This window comes from Labrus mixtus, chromosome 23 (genome assembly GCF_963584025.1).
Source record: "Labrus mixtus chromosome 23, fLabMix1.1, whole genome shotgun sequence".
Taxonomy (NCBI): domain Eukaryota; kingdom Metazoa; phylum Chordata; class Actinopteri; order Labriformes; family Labridae; genus Labrus; species Labrus mixtus.
In genome coordinates this window covers 18,786,958-18,807,943 of record NC_083634.1, presented here as the reverse complement: position 1 = coordinate 18,807,943, position 20,986 = coordinate 18,786,958, and the positions used below count along the sequence as shown (strand labels likewise).

The 20,986-nt window shown below is 40.5% G+C and overlaps 1 protein-coding gene across 4 annotated transcripts in view; it reads right to left on the bottom strand.

Moving 5' to 3' along the window:
• Positions 1 to 20,986, bottom strand: part of col4a6 (collagen, type IV, alpha 6) — a 115,337-nt gene that overhangs the window by 19,573 nt on the left and 74,778 nt on the right. For 2 of the 4 annotated variants that reach the window (XM_061031157.1, XM_061031158.1), the window contains exons 5-21: positions 10,617 to 10,751; positions 10,330 to 10,374; positions 10,085 to 10,204; positions 9,931 to 9,993; positions 9,513 to 9,548; positions 9,317 to 9,379; positions 9,197 to 9,232; positions 9,014 to 9,055; positions 6,111 to 6,200; positions 4,143 to 4,196; positions 3,979 to 4,041; positions 3,717 to 3,761; positions 3,437 to 3,490; positions 3,221 to 3,290; positions 2,995 to 3,105; positions 2,752 to 2,898; positions 2,227 to 2,280 (exon numbers count right to left, since the gene is read on the bottom strand). In XM_061031157.1, coding sequence (XP_060887140.1) covers positions 2,227 to 2,280; positions 2,752 to 2,898; positions 2,995 to 3,105; positions 3,221 to 3,290; positions 3,437 to 3,490; positions 3,717 to 3,761; positions 3,979 to 4,041; positions 4,143 to 4,196; positions 6,111 to 6,200; positions 9,014 to 9,055; positions 9,197 to 9,232; positions 9,317 to 9,379; positions 9,513 to 9,548; positions 9,931 to 9,993; positions 10,085 to 10,204; positions 10,330 to 10,374; positions 10,617 to 10,751 — 1,228 coding nt within the window. Of the gene's footprint in view, positions 1 to 2,226; positions 2,281 to 2,751; positions 2,899 to 2,994; positions 3,106 to 3,220; positions 3,291 to 3,436; positions 3,491 to 3,716; positions 3,762 to 3,978; positions 4,042 to 4,142; positions 4,197 to 5,368; positions 5,465 to 6,110; positions 6,201 to 9,013; positions 9,056 to 9,196; positions 9,233 to 9,316; positions 9,380 to 9,512; positions 9,549 to 9,930; positions 9,994 to 10,084; positions 10,205 to 10,329; positions 10,375 to 10,616; positions 10,752 to 20,986 lie in introns of those variants that run through there. The other 2 variants (XM_061031159.1, XM_061031160.1) reach the window with 2 other exon arrangements.

Below are 20,986 nucleotides of genomic sequence, written 5' to 3'. Positions count from 1 at the left end.
TTAGATCATTTATTGACTTAAAATCATAAATCACCCACAAAGTATCCAGGATCTTTTAAGATCCCACACTGTATCAACGTAAGTCCAGTTGTACTACCTACTGTTAGATGTAAAACCAACAGGCATTTTCGGACCAAGGGAACTTTTTCCAATGTAATATGAACAGAGGACATACTCCTTGATTTGTGTTTGTGCTGTTACACCTGGAAAAAATGTAGTTCTTGGAATGCTGTTAGAGGGACTTTCTTTTGCCCATACTTCAGAGTTGGTTCACCCCAACACAAAATAAAGATTGAGTGACATATTGTACTGTGATTGGTCAAGGACCCTTCTGCAAGCAGTGAAGGAACTAAACACCAACCCCAGGTTTAAAAAAATTAAGCTTATGCAGAAGTACAAACTAATAAAGTTCCTCAAGTATCTATGTGAGGCTAGCTACCAAATCCAAGGAACCCCTGTTAGGTCCCATAATAAAAAGTTAATTTTACTGAAAGAGATTTTTTGAAATCGAGACTGTTTAATATGGGGACCATGATCGTTGGGCTTCCGAATGGGTGATGTCACTGAGACAACATCCATGTTTAATAAAGGCTTTGGTATCAGCTCATACTGTTAGCTTTAAATATTGACCAAAATTGACAAAAGGATCAACGTTGAAGTCCTTACTGCCATGTCTCCTTTCGCTCTCCCCCTTATCGAAAAAGCTCACAACACACAAGAATCAGTAAGTTAAGCCCACAAACTGTAGACCTCGAACTTGTTGTTGTATGTGGTAAGCATTTTCCTCTGATGTCACTGTCATGCTAGCAGGCTCAAATTCAGGAAGCATGATGTTGTGCTTCTCCTTAACCTTTATTTATCCAGGAAAGTCCCATTGAGATTAAAAACCTCTTTTTCAAGGGAGTCCTGGCTGCTGTTTTCAAGGTTGCAAAATGCATAAAAGTAAAACCAATCTGATAAATTTTTGTACATAGCATTCTGCCACTTCCTAGCTAATTTCAGACACGGATAAACTACCATGATACAAAAAGGAAAGGTGTGAATTCCTCATTAAGAGTAATGTAAGCTACACTTTAAAAGGTGTTGGGTAGCTAATATTAGCTAATGACTAACACTAGCTAATAGGTCATGATTGAAATGCACTGTTTAAACTTGAAGTAAGTCCCAATGTTCCTCAAGATTACTGCAGCTCTTCTTGCTGATCAATTGGAAAGCACATTATCACAGCATTTAAGCCTACAACCTTGAGTGCGATGTCAATGGAAAATAGAAGCCATGTGACAAATGTGAATTGAAACTTCAAATCTGGGCAAAAAAGCCCTTGATGGCATTTAGTTCCTCTCCAAGCTCTTTGATCCGAAAACACTTAATGGATATCTTTAAAGATCCTTAGACTTTTTTTATTTCATTTTTTACAATAACATGCTCTTAAACACAAATATTTATATAAGCAGCACAGTGCAGCTTCATGGTGTAAAATCAGGATTAGTCCCTTCTGTCAGCTTGTAATATGAAAGAGTTCAGCTGCTTTTGCAAGATGACAGATACTTACTTGGGTAAAAGCATAAACTTGTTTATATTTTATAAGAATATAAAACAGTATTGCACTTCAGTGATTTTACATGGACAATAATGGCTATAATCTACTTGGCCAAGCAGCATGCATAGGTTTTCTAGTTTTGGCACATACACAAACAAAGGAAACAAATGCTAACAAGAGACATTCATATTATTATTTTGAATGCAGTCAATATGGAAGTTTATTCTTAACCTTTAGCGTGAAGAGAATCTTAGGTAAAGGTCAAGTAATAAGTTACTGAAAAGTTTCAATTGCAACAAGCAAAAACAAGAAAATGATTATAATTTCTTTCAGTGTGTGTCTCTTTTTTGTTTTCTTTGTTAACATGTAAGTGCACCTCGAAGTACATAAAAAAAATCCCTGCTGCCATGCATTACGTCCATGTAAAATCAGTGAATTAGCAGGCGACACCTTGTGGCCAAAGATGAGAAAAGCAGCTTGGAGTAGAGAGAGCCTCCTATCCAAGTCTGAAGCCTGTAAAAGCTCTTCTCAGCTATACTTACCACCACACCCTCAATAGCGTTTATGAAAGCATTTTGGCAGTTGTATATTGCCTGCTGAAAGTTTTGTTTGCTGAATTTTATTGGTTGGCAGGCTGAATATTGCCATGGCAATCATAGCAATATGGCTGCCTTTAGAATACCTGCCTTTGGGCCTGGGGGACACCTCTGGATAGACGATGCATGGACCAACAGCAAGGCCTTGGAGACAGTTAAATCAGTCAACCACTTGGTTTTTAGCTCTGTATGCTAAACTAGCTTATAAGACTATTTTAAAAAATCCATTTTACAATTGCAAACTCCTTAATGCCAAGTGCAGCTCCATGAGAATAAAAGGTTCTTCATATAGGACATTCTTATTTTCCATCATTTTAGTTACAAGAAGTAACTATTATTTTAGCTCTTTTAATGAGTTCTGTACACTCAGAGTGCTCTCTCAAAGACAAATAATAAGTGGACAACATTAATAACTGTTTAAATTCTATAGGTCTCACGAGCCAAGTTACGAAGACATTTAATTTCTGTAATAATTTGTGAGCAGAAGTCCCGAACCAGCCAGCCAAAAGGCCGTACTGGTATTCCATCTTTCAGATAACTCATATCGATCCTTGTCATGACCAACTGTGAAGGGGGAACCAAATATATTTGTCAGTCGATTCTATTTGAACATACTGGTAGGACCCTGAGGTCCAGGAGGGCCAGGAGGTCCTGGAAGTCCTGAGGAACCGGGGAGTCCTTCTGCGCCATAGCCTAGTATACCTGGGCCACCTTTCTCTCCCTTTGGGCCTGGGGTCCCGGGGAAACCTGGAGTTCCAGGACCTGCGAGGAGGACATTGATTAATAAAAACCCATCCCTCAGGACCGAGATTTGTTAAGTTTATTGATTTAACTTTGGGTCCCCAAACTACATATTACCTGATCCAAAACCACCAATTCCAGGTTGACCTGGTGGTCCTGGGAATCCTGGAGGTCCCTGGTCACCAGTGGCCCCGGGCCGGCCATTGTAACCTGGAGTACCTTGTTCTCCTGCAGCCAAGCACAGAAGAAATGTCCATTCAGGAAACTCTTGCATATTAAACAGTGAACTTACAGTTGACCCATGGCTGATCCACGAACAAATTGGTCTTATTTAATGCTTTACCTTGAACAGAGGTGCCACTATTAGAAACATAAGCAGGAGGTCCGGGTAGTCCTTGTTCTCCCTGGTCACCCTAAATGTATCACATAATACAGTTACTAATGCATGTACTTTATATGTAGTATGGAGCTTGGAGTTGTAAGCTTACCAACCTGACTTTCTCTGTGAAACTCTACACATCACCAAAAAAGGCTAAGTAGCAATATAACACTAATTTACCTTCGGTCCTATGTATCCTGGTTGGCCTGGGAATCCTGGGATACCTCTAAGTCCCTGTTACAGGAAAAAAAGGTTAATTAACTGTGCAAATGACCGCTTTAAACTTTTGTGTGAAAAATAACAAATGGAAGGTAGGGGGCATCATCTTCATCACATTAACAATTATTAACTATAACAGATTTATAGTTCACACTTGAGTGTCTTGAACTTTATTGAACTGGGGGAGCAGTGAGTAGGATATAATAAAATATATTTTGGTAACAGTATTATGAAGGTCTACCTGTTGTCCTAGACCACCAGGAGGTCCATTAAAACCAGGAGCACCCTGTGTAGCGTAATCCAAGATGACATCCACCACAGATGAACAGGTAAAGGAAAGGTGAGAGACAACAACAGATATGCTTCTAAATACAATAGGGTAAGACATATTTGCTAGGGTATCTCCACTATGTTGTTTGGCAAGGATTCATAAAACATGGCATATTCCTATTTCTTTGTACCTAATTTCTAATATCACTTTAAGACAAACTGTTCGGGCTTACTCTTCCACCAGGGTAACCTGGAATGCCTTTCTCTCCAAGTTCACCACGATAGCCAAAAGGTCCCTAAAAAAACAAGCAGACAAGAAGGTTTAACTATGCTACTGTTTCTAAGAATCTCAATTAATAAGGTTCATATATCTCCAAAGTCCAAGAGAAATGCTTACAGGCCGGCCAGGACCGCCAGTGTATCCTCTGCCGCCCTTTCGGCCTTCTTCACCCTTTTAGAAAAAAACATAGAGAAATCAGAGATAAACTTTAGAGTGCCATGATTTTGCAGGGACAAAAATGAAATGATAACAATTTAGTGAATAGACGTATCTTCATTTCTTGAATTATTTTTTTCACATTTGCACATAAACTTACCTTTGTGAACTAAGGGGTATTGATTTGAAATCAAGTAGGGGGTAGATGATCTGGTATCTTTTCATCTCCATGGAAAGCAACAACACGGCAGAGTGCCAGCTTTGATGTTTATGGTGGGCCTTTTCCTCTAATTACTCAAACAGTACCGACTGAAATGTAGTGGTCTCACAAACCTATGCATCCATTAATTCTCTTCTGCTTTTCCAGGGTTGGAGCACATTGGAAGGATGATGAGCGAGGTATTAAAGATCTCCAGCATTTTTTGGTGGATCAGTTGGTGTTCCCAGGCAGGGATAGATAGTCCCTTTAGCAAGTTCTGGGTCTATCATGGTAAGTCATCCTAGATGGACATGCCCATTCAAAGTCACTCCAAGCTTGGAGTCCATTATATCCCATTCACTTATTTATGTGTACATTGCATTTCCTATTTTTTGGACAGACACTGGATTTTTGTGTATTCCAACATTTTTAAGCTACAACGGGGGAGATCCCACGCCATTCTTCTCAAGTCTATCTTGTAGATGGACTGGGAAATAAAGATTTTGCCGTTTGGCTGAATCCAGCTTATAATCTATCAAGATCTGAAGATATTTTAACTCTTTTGCTCTGGCAAGTCACTCCCAATTTGGAAGGAGCAATCCAATGTAACCTTGGGATTCTTGAACCATAACCCTAACCCACATCCTTGTTGGGTTCCTTTCCTGTTTCCCTTTATTACAAGCATCAATTGGATTTAAGTCTCGATAATAAAAAAAAGTCAGACCTTAACTGGATGGACTGTGGATTTTCAAAGTATGTTGAAAACGAGATGAAAACAATGTACTTTCATTTATCCACATTTTGGCGTTACTGTACCAAGTCTTGGAATACCATCAATATATTGCTTATAGTAGAGAACACTTGTAAAGATTGGGATTAAGGACAAATGGCTAAACTGATGCTAGGCTGTGCATCTTTGACACAGTGTAGGTCTTCCTGCTCTACATTTGAATGTCGATTATTAGAAGAATTGCAATTTCCAACAAACCTGCATTCCTTTGTCTCCTTTGGGTAAACCCATAAACTCCACTATGCCATTGATCATTGGTTGTCCGGGGTCACCAGGCATGCCCACGTCACCCTGGATTATGTAACCGAGGAAGAGAGAAGTCTTTACTCTGTTCGTTGGGCGTCGAGGAGAGGGTGAAACAAGGTAAAGCGGGTCCCGCCAGCAGAAAAGCAACGGGGAAGTCGTTGGGGAAAAGACAGATAATATGGGACTGGAGGACGGCTTCCATGTGAACTTGGATCGAGCCACTGAAGGGCTTGGTCTCCAGAGGAGGGGAGAGGAGCGAGGAACTTCAGGGTTGATGATGAGAGGTTGTTCTTGGTATAAATTTAGTTGCTGCAGCTCAGAAGCTTTTCTAAGACTCCAAAAATCTTTGGAGGCAGAAAGTTAAATTTTACATCGAAGAATAATTACTGTAGAGTTTCTGAAGCGTTTCATCATTGTTTATGGGCTGTGGGACCAACCTCTCCTCCGCCTCTATCCAAAGTCTCCTCCTCACTTTCTGCGCCAACCGTTACTCCTCAACCTGGCTGTAAAGTTTGCTGCAATCACTGCTCCTCTTCCTATTTTACCTTTTAGTTTCTGGTTAACAGCCTGCTGACCTTCTATTTACCATTTTCAAATTGAGACCCCACCACATCCACGTTTCTTTGTGTGTGTGTGTGTCTTGTGTTTGAGAAGCGTTACAGCCACAGCTCCTAGCCTTCCCTTGCATTGTTACCTTGTCTCCTTTGTAGATAGTGAGAGTTTGTTCGCTTCTTAGTGACCCGTCGCCAGGAGTACCACTGGGTCCAGGAAGACCCACGTCGCCCTGGAGTCCGAAATACACATAACAAAGCATTAGCCAATCATTCGTGTTGGAGGGAGGGGCGGAGGAGAAACATGAAGATAAAAAGGCGGAAATAGAAGTAGATATAAATAAGAGGAGGAGAAAGGAGAAGGAAAAAAAAACTCAGAATTTTTTTTTTTTTTATAGAAAATACGTAAATAAACTACATGGCCAAAATGATGCACAATAAAATGCTGAACTTTAATTGATCAAAAGGCACGACAGACTCGAGTCTTTTGGGAAAGCTTTCAAGATCAAGCAAAATGGCTTCAGGTTCGTTTTTATATACCTTTGACTACACTCAGAAATTGGAGATTTTGCTTTTGCAGTTGTGGGAGCCGAAAAGGGAAAACTCCACTGCTTTTACACATTAAATATTTTTACATGTCTAGGTCTTGGGGAGTACTATAGCATATGTAAAAAAAAAAAAAGTTGTATAAGTTTATATAAATACTGGCTACTAAAATCTTTTTAGGGCTCCACAGAAAGCTGAAGGACATCAATTGCCCTAAGGGATGTCCCTTCAATCAGCAGCTTTCGGGGTTTACAGAAAAAAATCGGTTAGTTGGAAAGAAAATGCACCAACCACATATCTGCTGACATCTCTGCATGAGGCCAGCAATTAGTTTTAGCTTTATCAACCAAGCTAAAACATCTCAATCTCAAACTTAACTACAGTTTCAGTTATTGAGTTGCATCGTGGGTGTCAGTTTTTCGCAGGGATGATAAATATGCTTTGAATGAAAAGGCTGATAACTCTGGTTCTGTAGTATCAATCTTGCAATTTTGTTTTGTCATTGCATTGTCCATGACATTTGTTCTGAACCTGGGGTCCAGCCATCCTTGGGGGGAGGGGCAAAAACCTGCTTTGAGGTTATCAAAATAAGACTTGCACTTTTTTACATTAATCATATTAACAGACTTCCTGGATAGTTTATACAAATGCCCTTCAGTAAGATCAGATGTGCCTATTCCGTTGGGATGTTTTTGTTTCAAAACACCGAAATGAAATGAAAAAAAGGTAAAGGCAGCAAATTAATCCAACGAGGAGAAAATATGAAGGTACGCATAAAAAGTGAAGAACAGAGAATAGACTGAGATAAAGAGAAAAGAGGAAACGAGAGCTCAGGGATACGTTTTCCTAAAGTCAATAATTGATCAATTTGAAGTAGTTTTTATTTTTTTTTCCATCGGTAAAGGAGAGCCACACTGACAGAAATGTATTTGAACAGGCTAACTGTATATCCAGCTGATCTCATACTTAAATTAACCCTGAATCTTCCTTGAGTTCAGTGTTGGAGGGTTTTGGTTGAGCATAACACGCATGCAGTGTGTGAGGAAGATGACTGTTAGTACTGTTGTGTGATTGTTTAAAAAAATGAGATGGGTGGTCGGGTGGATGGATGGATGGATGGATGGATGGATGGGGTTTTAGGAGTCAAAAGAGCAGGCAAAAAATGCATTACATATCCCAAAAGGTTCACCATCAGATGCCCGTGAGTAAAGAGAGGTTGTAGTGCAATGTGAGAAGTAGGAGCAAGTGATTCCAGCACCCTGTTACAGTTCATAGATCGTCCTCCAGGGTGACAGCTCAGAGATTTAAACATTGAAGTTTTAATCAAAGTTCAGGGTTCTGTGTTAGGATTTATTCTCTTGATGTAAGGGGAATTATCTCAACATTCGATCCGTTTAAGGAGAAAAAAAACTTCAATTCAATCTCTGAACTGTCACTCAACAGTGATGGAAACAAGTTCGCGATGCCACTGGACAACTCACTATTCATATTTTTAAAGATGATTTTGAATTGATCAAGTTAATAGTAGTAGTAAATTGGACAAATGGGTCCTTAAAGAATTGGATTGTGACCCAGAATGAAGCACAGTGAGTGCGTTTGCGACTTGTCTCAGTGGCATGTTGGATTATTCGAAAAGAACAAACCAGACTGAATCAAATAGAGGTTCATGTGATTATTTTTTTATCATACAGGAAACAGATGCAATAAACAGTCCAGTAGTGGTGTCAATATGGGGTTTGTAGAGGAGAGGAGGATGGGGGGAGTGATGCAGGGAGGGGGTGGGGTTACAGAGGGAAGGAGGGGTTATTAATGAATGTGTTGGACGGAAGAAGTGCAGAAGTTGCCAAGCCACCACCAGTCAGATTTTGAACATGCGCAGTATTATGTCCAACCAATCCATTCAACGAACAAGGCATTAAAGGAGGCGTGCAAAACACACATAAATACACGCTCATGTACACACACATAGGACACAGCTAGCGCCCTCTAAGACTGCTGTTGTGATGTGCAAGACTAAAGCTAACGCTAAAGCTAATGTTTAAGGGAGTGGGAGAGAAAGTGTAGAAACCACAACTGCTTGAAAATCAAATACAATTAACTCAAAAAAATAATAATTTCAACTCTTTCAGAAGTCTGCATGCACATTTTTTAAGTACATTAACTTGTGAGTTTGAACATTAATCGTCTTTCATGTGTCATTCAAAATTAAGCTAATGTTGCCATTATCTCGTGTTAGAAAGTATATATGATAGGTGAATTTAGAAAAGGTGAATGATCGATATTTATCTGTGTTTTTTTTTTTTTTTGTGTGCACATCACACTTCAGGCCACCCCTGCAAAAGTCAGTCCCCCATTTAGGCCACCCCAGTCCAAAAAAGTCTGGACACGCCCCTGCTAAGATGTATGTTTAAAGTTGAATTATCAAAGGCCGTTTTCTGTGAGTGATTTTATACCTACAGATAAATGAGTCTATGTGAGCGCTTCAGTTAACAAACCGTACCTTGTCTCCTCTCTCTCCTTGATATCCGTCACTACGGCTCCCCTAAAGACAGCAAGAGTCACCAAAAAATGTATTCGGAGAAACAAACACAATAACATACAATAATAAAATTGAGGCAATATTCATTCCTAATGTTTGCTTATTGCTTTATAACAGAATGTTGTGAAAATATTTTATACATACCATGAGCCCTGGGGGACCAGGAGGACCGGGTGGGCCCTAAAAACATTGATTGTTTTAGACTTGATTTTGTAGATACAGTCAAAAACAAAAAAAAAAAACAAGAAATATAGGTTTACATACAGGGAAACCATCGGGCCCGCTTGGACCAACATATCCACGTGCACCATCAGGACCTCTGATTCCCTGCAGAGAAATACATTTACATGTCACTTTAAAAAAAAAAAATTCTGGCAATTTAAGAATGGTCAAATGTGCTATGTTTCACAAAGTATCAATTATAAGAATATTTTTGAATAGAGAGTGGAGAAAGTCTTACAGGTTGACCGTTGACTCCTGGTGGTCCCGGGATACTCTACATAAAGGAGGAAAATAAACAGGTTAATAGAAAAGAAGTAATGGATTTGACTTGTTGCACAGCTTCTCAATGCAATGCTAAAACAAGTGCTTTGTAAAACATAACGGAAACACAGTTTATGATAATGAAAATGTTGAAAGGTAAAAGAAGGAATTGAGAAAGGGAGGGATGAAAGGAGGGAAGGTCAGACTACTGAGATACAAGAACTGAGCAGGACACAAATGAGTGCAGGAAGGTAGAAAGTAAATCTAAAGAAATGAAAGATGCAAGGTCAGGATGTGACGGACTCATAGAAAGAAAATCTGAAGGTGCATAAACGTAGCATGAGCTAAAAGACCAAAATACAAAACACAAATGTGTGAGTTAACATGTTACTAACCGATTGTCCGTTTTCTGAGATGAATCGAGGCTCTCCTTTCTGTCCTTTCGGCCCAGTAGGTCCCTGGTGGAAGAACGACCACCGTAAGAATCAACTGTAAATTCTCTAAAATCCCAGACCAATAATAAAAAGAGGAATTGGAGTTTGTCCTTACAGCAAATCCAGGACTTCCAGGTCTTCCTATTCCAAAGCCGGAATCTCCAGGTTCTCCTCTAGTCCCGTTACAACCGTCAAATCCTGATGGTCCTCTGCTGCCCTGCTGACCAGGGTGACCCTGAAGAGATCAAGAACAGGGGGGATGTGTACTCGTCAAGAACACGAACTGATTGGGGATGTGGGGGATTATTTTTTATATCACAATGTGAACTCGACTCTGACTTTTGTTTCTGGTTTACTTACATGTACTCCATCATTTCCTTGGAACCCAGGCACTCCCATTGGTCCCTGAATGAGGACATAATCAATTGTGTCAATTTAAAATCAGTATAAATAGCTACACCTAGTGGTGAAAATGCGTTACTGCTTGATTGTTGCAGACAGTTTGAATTGATATCCTTGAAAATTGAGCATCATCAAAACATAAAAATCAATGAATCAATTCAAAGAATAAATGTAGCATTATTCTAATTGCTCAAGGTTTCATATTTGATCATATTATGAATCATGTACAGCTCTTTAACACCCACTTTGTCTCCTTTAGGGCCAGATGGTCCTTTCAGTCCGATGTGGCCCTTCTCTCCTTTAGGCCCCATAGGCCCCACAGACCCACGTTGTCCCTCAGTTCCGCTCTGTCCAACCTCCCCGAGAGCCCCAGGACGACCCTGAGAGAGGAGAGAGAAGACATGGTTATTTTACAAAGAGGAGTGTGTTTGCTTTAGCGGCCTCCAGTGGTAATGATGCAGATTGCATTCCAACAGACAAAACCTGTACATCCAAAACATGAATGAGAACCACGGTGCCTCTGTTCGGTTTGTCCATCCTGGGCTAAAAAAGGTGGCTTTGCTACAAGGTGGTACTGGAGTAAATGCACAAAAATTAAAGACTAATTACATCTCAGCATTTCGAAAAGGCTCCTTCAAATGCGGCTGACAAATGTGTCCTACTTTTCCCTGGCCATGAAGGATCCATCCAGTGCATTCTTAGTGGCAAAAAGGACATTATAAATTATTAATATATTAATATTCAGAGATGTATTGGACACCAATTCAAACAAGATGGAAGACTTTCCAGCGGTCCACGACTTCACTTTCAGATGTAAGTAACTGGTCTCAACTCAGTCGAAAATCTTGTGATACAAATTTTACTTGAATTGGGATATATAAGCTAGTTCCGGTGCAGCTGCCACGGTTTCTATGAGACAGGAGCAAGGCCAAGTAATGTTAAGGTAAAGGCAGGTATAGCTGGGGTCACATACAGGAAATCCTTTGTAAACCGGACCATCCTGGTTCAGTTCGGCCCAAGCAGTCTTAGTAGGCTTTGACGGCTGAAGACAATGATCTTTGAATATTGAAGAAATATCAATGTCTTGAATGCAATGACAAGTTATAGAAATGTAGAATGACATCAGCCTTATCCTTTACCTCTTGTCCTTTTTATTTCACGAGAATTAAAGATATTTGTAGGTAAAGTTTTAAGTATCACCCGATCCGTAAAAAATCTAAATAAGCACCTCAGGGTCTATCCTTAAGACCACTTCAGTTTTAACCTCGTACGTTACTTTCTGTATCTAATCAAGTATAAAAACAGTGTCTCCATTCTCTCCTCTCTTTCATCAACAGCCCCGATTACACAACATAATCCACCTGATGAGGGAGTAATCGAGGCCCAGAAACATTTGCGAACAAATTGCCGGGGGAAGCCATTTTGTGTCTTTGTGTTGTGGATTTCATTGGTTTGTTTACACGAGACGGGGGACAAGTCCGGGCGGGAAAAACCCAGCTGTGTTTTTATTTTTTCCTGCAACACTTGAGCTTGCTTCACAATCCGAAATCTCAGAGGGTTGGTGAAGTGTTTTTATGTGGGCATGTAGGGACATGTGAGCTCAGATGGTGGTCTGCAGGAAAAAAAAAACTGCTACTGTGGAGGTGTACATAGTTTCAAAATCACAAGAAAATAGCATTTTTTTTATAAATGTTAATGATATTAATTTGGGTCGTTAGAGAGAAAAGAGAATAAAACCTTTTTTTTGGATAGAAATGGACTTGTGATGCATGTTAAAGGGCTACACATCCATTTTCAACCACATGAGGGCAGTAGAAAGACAAACTAGCACGAGCAGGTGGGTTTGTGCTGATTTTACTGGCTGAATGGAATCCCTCAATTAACAAACGCACACACACATCTACACTACTGACAACCTGCCATTTGCTTATATTTGCAGCAGTATAACAGGGCAGGGAGAGAGGAGACAGATGTCTGCGCTCAGGTCAAAGGAAAGTCAGAGGATTTGAGCGACGTGACTCAGACGGGATGAAACCTTGTTAATTATTGCTTTTATAGTCAAATTCAAAAAGGATCATACTTCAATATCAAACAGACTGTCTTTACTTTTGGGTAAATGTTGCAAGTTGAGCATGAATATGTTTGTACGGCGAGAAACAGTGCTCATAAATTCATCCATAAAGACGTCATCCAGTAAACTTAATGGGGGAAGTAAAACATTGCCACAGATGTACATTTATAGGTATATTTAAAGTGCTGACATGCATGTAAATGCTTGCATGTATCTGATCGTATATTTCCGAGGATGTTCCTTTACGATGCTCTCAACACCTTTAAATTGGCCCTCATGTAACCTAATTATGCTCTTATATTGCAAGGTAGAAAATATGAGAAGTTAAGGGAAAACTTTCAAACCCCACAGAGAGCGATGCATGCACTCATAATTTATTTCCACTGACATACATACAAACGCACACCTTTCATTACACTCATGGCAAAGGTTCACACACCCCTCTATTACCTCCATGCACATACATACACACAATAAAGAAAAAGAAGGTAACAGTCTATTCCACATCTGCTCTGCCTGCAGACACAAAATAATTCACCTTGTGAAATAGCTAATCTTACATCAGGTAGGTATCATAGAGAAGGTCAAACACCAGTATAATTAAGAATCTTTAGCATTTGTTTTAGCCTGCGGGGATTACAGGCAGGTGGAGTTTAGCATCAAAACCATTTGGATTAAAATGTACAACCTTGCACAAATTCCATCTTGTGGCTGTCTAAACTTTATGTTAGATCTTGTATGGCCACATAATTCTACAATTCTACAATTCACTCAGCAGACTCTTTCACCCAAAGCGACGTACATCAGAGAGTAAGTACAACACAAGCAAGGATCTAGAAAAAAGAAAACAATGTCAGTAAGAGCAAACGATCAGCTTTGAGTCTGATTGGACACACAGGTGCTGACAGGAAGTGACCAGAGGCAAAGCACAACATTGAGGGCAGTTCTTGAGAGCTCTAATCAGTATAGAAACCATCTTATAAGTCGTCGTTATCAAACAAAAACCATCGTCATTACCATCATCATCATCAATAATATGGAGACCATCATCATTAAGTTAGTAGGTATTCATGAAAGAGCTGGGTCTTTAGCTTTTTCTTAAAGGTGCAGAGGGACTCTGCAGATCAGATAATACATAATTAACTCACCTGGTCTTTAAATTAATTCAAACATTACTTGCATTACATCTTTGTATCAGCTTTGACAGCTTTCTGTCTCAGTCTGGCTTTTTGTGACAGCGATCCTGCATTAGCCTTGACCACACTGTGAGTGTTAGTTCAGGATGCAGCCCACGTGGCCTCGGGGGAAGGCAGGTAACACTAATGACAGGGCTGGTGCCAGGTAAAAGGCAAGCCTGCCGGAGCTGTCTGGCCTCGCAGCTCGCACTCACACCTGGTTTCACCCGGGGGAAAATATGCAGAGGTCCCACTTTCTCTCATGTCTCACCTTTTCTCATGTCTCGTCCGCCATCACTCCTTCTCATTACCTGTAGTTAACTGACTTAAGTTCTCCCTGCAGCCTGCTCGGGTCTATCTGTGTTTGTACACAAATTTACTCCAGAGAAGAGTCATGCTTAGAGAGGTTGTTAGGTTATCTCGTCAAAAGGCTCTGACAGCTTTCTAGTGTCTACTTTCAGGTTACGGGGGGGTCACTTTCAAAGACTTGGCTGGATACTCTGTCTTTCTGGTGTTATGTCGAAGGGGAGAGGTGAGTTAAGGTGAAAGAAGGTTTGGTGTCCAACTCATGCTGAATAATAGATTTCTTCTTCCTCCTTCCTAAATGTATGGCTATGAAAGAGAAACTTTTCAGGGATATAAAAAGCTAATACATTTGAAAAACAGCCACTAAAATGAAATTGCGAAGAATCTCTTTCATGGTCAGATGGAAGTGAGTGTCAGAGAGTCTAAAGCAGGAAGTCAGATAAGTTCCTTATGGATGAGACCATCTCCGTTTATTCCCTAAAATGGCATGGAATTATATAATGCAGCCTGCAGAAGTAGAGATCACAGGGAGTGAGGAGAGATAAAAGGGGAAGGGATGAAAGGGAACAGAAAAGGGGAAAAACAGCAGTAAAGACAAAATACAGTTCTGTTAAATCACATCAGATTATGCTGGCTCAGAGGTGATTCTGAAAGTGACCACTGGGTGGCGATCTATCCTTCTACACAGGTCACCGACCTTCAATGACCTCTGTACTCTTCATATAAGCAAAACGTGTGTGGAAAAAAAGCCTTCAGAGTCACCAATGTAGCATTTTAAATGTAGGGAATGAAATGTGGTTTTTTTAAACTGCAAATTGTGACGGATGCACTTTTAGACATAAGTTTACTAAAACCCTAGATATGTTGTTATTCAAACAAATTGTATTGTAAAATATGATTAAAAAAAAACACATTTTAAACTATCAGAGCATTAGCTTCATTATCCATGTTTCTATTATCTGTGCCAACCCTTAAAGCTGCAACAATGTCTTTCTGGCCACTAGAGGGCAGAATAATTCAAAACAAGTTTATACAGTTGAAATAACAGAAAGTTGTTCTTGCTTTGGATTCAGCAGCATTAAACATAATTTTTCAGAGTCATATTTCCAACCATCTGATGAGGACTAATTCAATATTAAAAATCCTGATGATCTCTAGTTTGGTCTCCACCAACTTGTTCTTAAGAGGCTGAAGTTCGACTTTCTCCACAAGCTAGTCCCAACATTTGAGAAAATAGCATCTAGTAGCTTTTCTTAGAGCGATAAGGTACCCGGTAAAACTTTGAATGTGCTGTAAAACCAAAACAACGTGCTAAAAGAGGCTAAAAAGCTCTGTAGTGGTTTGGTAGTTTTTTTGGAAGGCAACCCTTTTCCACCCTTGGAGGTATTTATTTGTTTTAGGTAGTGGAGGATTCCAATTATGTATTTTTTTTTCAATCTTTGAATGTAGTTATGTAAAGTATACAAATATAATTTCCAAATGGTTCAAATCTGGTTTTTACAACTTAAACAAACAACATATTTTGTTTTTTAGTCACATAGAGACAATTTTTATCAGAGATCAGTCTGCCCCCCTGCCGTCGTCTCCCTGAGTCCTGACCCCCTTGCCAGTTGGCATCCCAGTCTGTTTTCATGCCCGCCCGTCGGGTCTCCAGCCGGCTCTTCCAGACCTTCCATCCTCATCACCTTCCAGCAGACTGGTCAGTTTGTAGGCCCAAATCCCCTCCAGCACAAAGGGCACAATGGGGCCTATTCTGGGCCGCTAAGCTCTCTGGACTTACCGCTCCCATCAGGCCGACCTCACTTCCTGATGGAGGAGAGTGCTTGGACAGACAGATTCTAGCCACCATGCATGTGAAAATCAGCGTGTGTGTGTGTTGTCCATGAACGCACGCGCATAGAAACATGAACACACACCCTCGGGCCCTCTGAGGATTTATCGGGGTGCATTGTTTTGAGTACCGAGTCTGCTAGGGGGGAAGATTTTAGCTGTCACACCACATGCTCACTGGGGGCCAGTGATGGGAGCATCGTGGAGGCGAGGGGTTGGGCGGTTTGGCAAATAGACTTTGGGTGCAAGTTTAACCAGTGAGGCGGTTTGATAACCCAATTACAGTTTGACAACACACACATGAGTCGGCAAAACCTCAAACGCTGTCTACCAGAGGTTCAGAGCAATGGCTACAAAGTGTGCTCAAAGGACGGCACTTTTGATGCTGTTAAAGATGAAACAAGTGAAAACACTAACTAAAAACTCTCACACCGGTCTGCACACACATACACAGAGAGAAAGTTGGGAAAATGTCCTCTAGATGGGAATGTTTAGCTTGTCTCATCTTTTTCCCCTCCCATCCCCTCCAGCTACCAGACCGTGATCCCAAACACCTTGGTTTATCTCAGATAATGTTTGTCCTGCTCAGGATGAGTGATTATACCGTAACTATGGACAGAAGAAAAACAGGGAGAACCTCACTATCTTTAAAATGCAGGCAAGTTGGAATTTATCAGATACTTCCAGTTGGGCGTTGAAGATGCAATCAAGCCTGTACCGAATATCCCCAATCTCTTCTTTCAGCAGGTTTAAGATAGTCAAGAAGTGTTTTCAGTTTTGTGCATAAGGACATGCACTGCATGTCTTTCAGACTGATGCGCTGCAATTTTAAGGAGGGGGATTGGGAGGATGGACGGATGAAACCAACACAGGACGTTTATCAAGGTGGCCCGAGGTTGTGTTCATCTGTTTGCAACCAAAAGGCAAAGTTCAGACCTAGAAGTGTTGGTGCCCAAACCTTACCAAACTATAACCAAATCAGAATGTTTGTTGAATGCAGTTTGAGAAGAGAATCCATTGCAGGTTGGTTAAGGGGCCAAAACGACTTGGTTATGGTTTCCTAAAGATAATGGTCAAAACGTCAGTGATGAAGCTTTGCATTGGAAACTGCCACAACCAGGTAGTACATAATCCAGAGGTCGCAGTTACTCAAGTAAGAAAAATTCGATGCTTCTTTGCAAGTACCTAAATTCTATAGATTAAATTCTGTGACTATTTCACAAACTTCCAAGTGGCTGTGTTTCATTGTTTCACTTTGGATTTCCACGTTTGTTAATAAACCAGTACTGGTTTGTTTACTGGACAGAATTTTGGTGGCCTCAGATTCTGCAAGACTCTTCATAATTTCTGGCAAATTGGATACCAACTTAAGTGTAGAACTTTGCCTTTAAATTTCTATTAAAAAAATATGATTATCCAGCTGAATTTGGGAATTGGTCCATATTTCCATATTTTACTTCCTGTTTATCAGTTTTATGTATATATCTCTATATCTTATACCAATACTGGCCTCAAGATGGCAGAAAATTTAGCCTTAAAGTGTGTTATCCACCAGAGTCCCCGTCCATGTACAAGAAACAGCAAACACTGCACAAGTTGAACTGTTTACGCCAAACATCTGAACCCCTTCAGAGTTACTCTCCATTTCCTGGGTGTCCCAATGTTTAGAGTGAGGCACGGTCAGATTCTTCATGGCTTTTAGCTTTCCTTTCATCTCCTGCAGACTTTTATGAAGCATCAAGTAAAGACTGTTTTTTTCCTGTGTCTTAATGACGACAGATGGAAGGACGGAAATCTGTTATCAGCAGTTTATGACTTTGGATTTTGGTTCCATTCACTGTTAACGAGGAAGTCCTCTGAAGTATTTCTTTATCTTAATATAAATCCAAAACATCTGTTGTGGTGGTTTTATTTTTGGCCTTTTGAAGACAGTTTAGCAATAAAAAAGTTTTAACTGTCCTGTTGTTTGAAATAGATAAAGCTGATCCCATTGAAAACTTGGAAACCACCAACACTACAAATTAACATATATATGTTAGTTCTTCTCAGTTCATCAAGAAGGATATATTTTCTTTTGAATAAAAAGAACACGCTAAACAACATACCCAGGTCATTAACATCAAAGACTATTATGGAAAAAAGTACTTTCTTTTTCCCCAAGACATTCCCAAGACCAGAGTACTTCCAGACCGAGACATGACCAAGACTTTTAGGGATCAAGACTGAGACAAGACCATGACATTTAGGGATCGAGACAGAGTCAAGGCCAAGACATCTAGGGTTCAAGACTGAGACAAGACCAAGACAGTTAGGGATCGAGACCAAGGCAAGACCAAGACATTTAGGGATCAAGACCAAGACAAGACCAAGACCTTTAGGGATCAAGACTGAGACAAGACCAAGACATTTAGGGATCAAGACCGAGACTAGACCAAGACATTTAGAGACAAGACCAAGACATTTAGGGATAGAGACCAAGACAAGACCAAGACATTTAGGGATCAAGACTGAGACAAGACCAAGACAGTTAGGGATCGAGACCAAGGCAAGACCAAGACCTTTAGGGATCAAGACTGAGACAAGACCAAGACATTTAGGGATCAAGACCGAGACTAGACCAAGACATTTAGAGACAAGACCAAGACAGTTAGGGATCGAGACCAAGGCAAGACCAAGACATTTAGGGATCAAGACCAAGACAAGACCAAGACATTTAGGGATCGAGACAGAGTCAAGGCCAAGACATCTAGGGATCAAGACTGAGACAAGACCAAGACGTTTAGGGATCAAGACCAAGACAAGACCAAGACCTTTAGGGATCAAGACTGAGACAAGACCAAGACCTTTAGGGATCGAGACTGAGACAAGACCAAGACATTTAGGGATCGAGACTGACGCGAGATCAAGAAATTTAGGGAGGGCGAGACCAAGACCATAAATATAAAAAAAAAATGAAAAATCATCAAAAAAATGACCATAACACCGGGAAGGTTTGGGCGGTAACTGGGGGATAAAAATCAAATTTAGGAATGGATTAAAGTCATTTGTTGTTTTAGGTGAGGTGTTTTCATTTTAACCCCAGTAATGATGTGGTAAAAATAGCCTACCAGTGGTGGTCGTGACCTGACTTGATTTTAAATCTGGAGTCCACCCTATCTGAGACTGAGTAAAAATGCTTTCGATTCCGAGACAAGACCTACAAAAGGTGGTCTCGAGACCAAGATCATGTTAATCAGTTGGAGGAGACACCATCATTCCATTCACATGTTGGGTTCGTCTTGTTTTCTCTGCCTCGGTCTGATTCCCAGCCTCCTCTGCTCCTCTGACTCATCTGTTTGTGCTGATGGCCGCCATTAAAACAAACAACCTGTTCCCTCTTATCACCAGGTGCTTTCCCCTCCAATAAAAACCCACTTGGCGGTCAGCAGGCCCCCACTGTCCCACGGTGATGACGTCATAAACTTGACCTGTTTTCTCAGCTGTCAGACAGAAAAGTAAGCTACAGTGTGAGGAGGAAAGACAATGTGCGAGTATGCTATAAACCTATTGGTTTGGTTGTTGTCGTAGATTAAATACGTTACAATACGAGCGATGAAAGTGGACCAAAGAAGGTTTTTCACTTCAACAAAAGTGTAAAACGTTCAAACTGAGGCTGCTTCTTTACCTCTCAAGTCTTTAAAAACTTGACTTTAATGGAGTCGTTAGGGCCAAGGTGAAAAGAAGCCTCAGGTGACAATAACCTTTAAGTGCTAACAGCAGTGTTATTGGCATGTTTTAACCTTTGGAAACCCAATGCATGGATACTGGGTCTTGCTTAATTACCAGTTGTGTGGTCCCAAGAGGGATTACTGGGGTCATTGTTGGTCAATTATACGTTTCTTTATGGATAAAAATGGTTCTTTCTTGGGGGAACCAAACATAAAAGATAAATCCTACCAATCAGTATTTCCAAGGAACAATGAAGATGGAAGCAATTCAAGAATACCCCAAAAGAGGCATGAACCTGCTTTTACCCTAGCTCAGAGGTTCCCAACCTTTTCTGGCTCATGACCCCACTTCAATGGATGACAGACCGACAGAGACTCAACAAGTTTCTTGTTTTGACATTGGCTATGGCCAACAGTAGCCTGTGTTCAATATATTTCAATATGTATTTAATATTGATCGATTGGTAAATACAAATTCCAGACGACCCCGTTTGAATTCCATGTGAGCCCACATGGAGACCCCAAGGTTGGGAAAGTCTGTCCTAGCTTAATTCTAACAATGGCTGCCAAACAATTAAATTTTTTAATCAGGATTAATCGCTAAATTCCAACAGATAGTCGTGGTTAATCACATTTTAAAAAATTGTAGTGAAAACATTGAGGAATGAAGGCATCATATCATATCATAAATAACCAAATAAAATTAATTGATTTGGAGTCCGAGAACTTTGATGATGCTCTAAACTATTTTTCATTCATCTCTGAGTCGGCATCGTCCATCAAAAACGCATCTGTGGGGGCGCAGGTGGCCTAGTGGTGAGTGCAGACGCCCCCATGTACAGAGACCATAGTCCCTTTCCACTGATTTCCGGCTCTATCCACTGTCCTATCAAAATAAAAGCATAATAAAAAATAAAAGCCCTAAAATAGACCGTAGAAAGCCGCTGAAGCGCCTTTCACAGACAAATCAGAGCCAAACTAGAATGTGGAAAACGACAAAGAAAGACAACACAGACATCCTTCAAATGTGATTCAGCAGGAATGTTCAACCATGCGGTTAGCAAAAACCTCCATGTTTTCTGTCTGCTTTAATTGTTTATAACGTGCGACGCGGCAGAAGATGCCGAGGCTGGCTCCATCCAGCTGTGTTTCTTTTAGGTAAGGACTGAGAATCCTGTGGGTGCGCTGTGCTGGTGTGCATACTTTCTGTATCAGTGTGTGCAGCGTGGGACTTTTCTCCTCCACTTATCTGCTCTCACTCTTTCTCTCTGTGTGTCTGGTGTTCATTCAAAACAAGAACGCAGAGATATTCCTGCTCCTTCTGATATGATCTGACACTGACCCAATCTGCAGGAGAAGTTCCTGAAAAGTTCTCGATCCCAAGCAGCACAAGTGACATTGTGTAAATCTGACTATCTGAGAGATATGAATATCGCATCGTTATGTTTTATTCTCAAAATATGTTTGCCTTTTGCCCTCATCAGAACTACAGCTGATAAGAGACAGGAACTGTGGGGGAGGAGAGA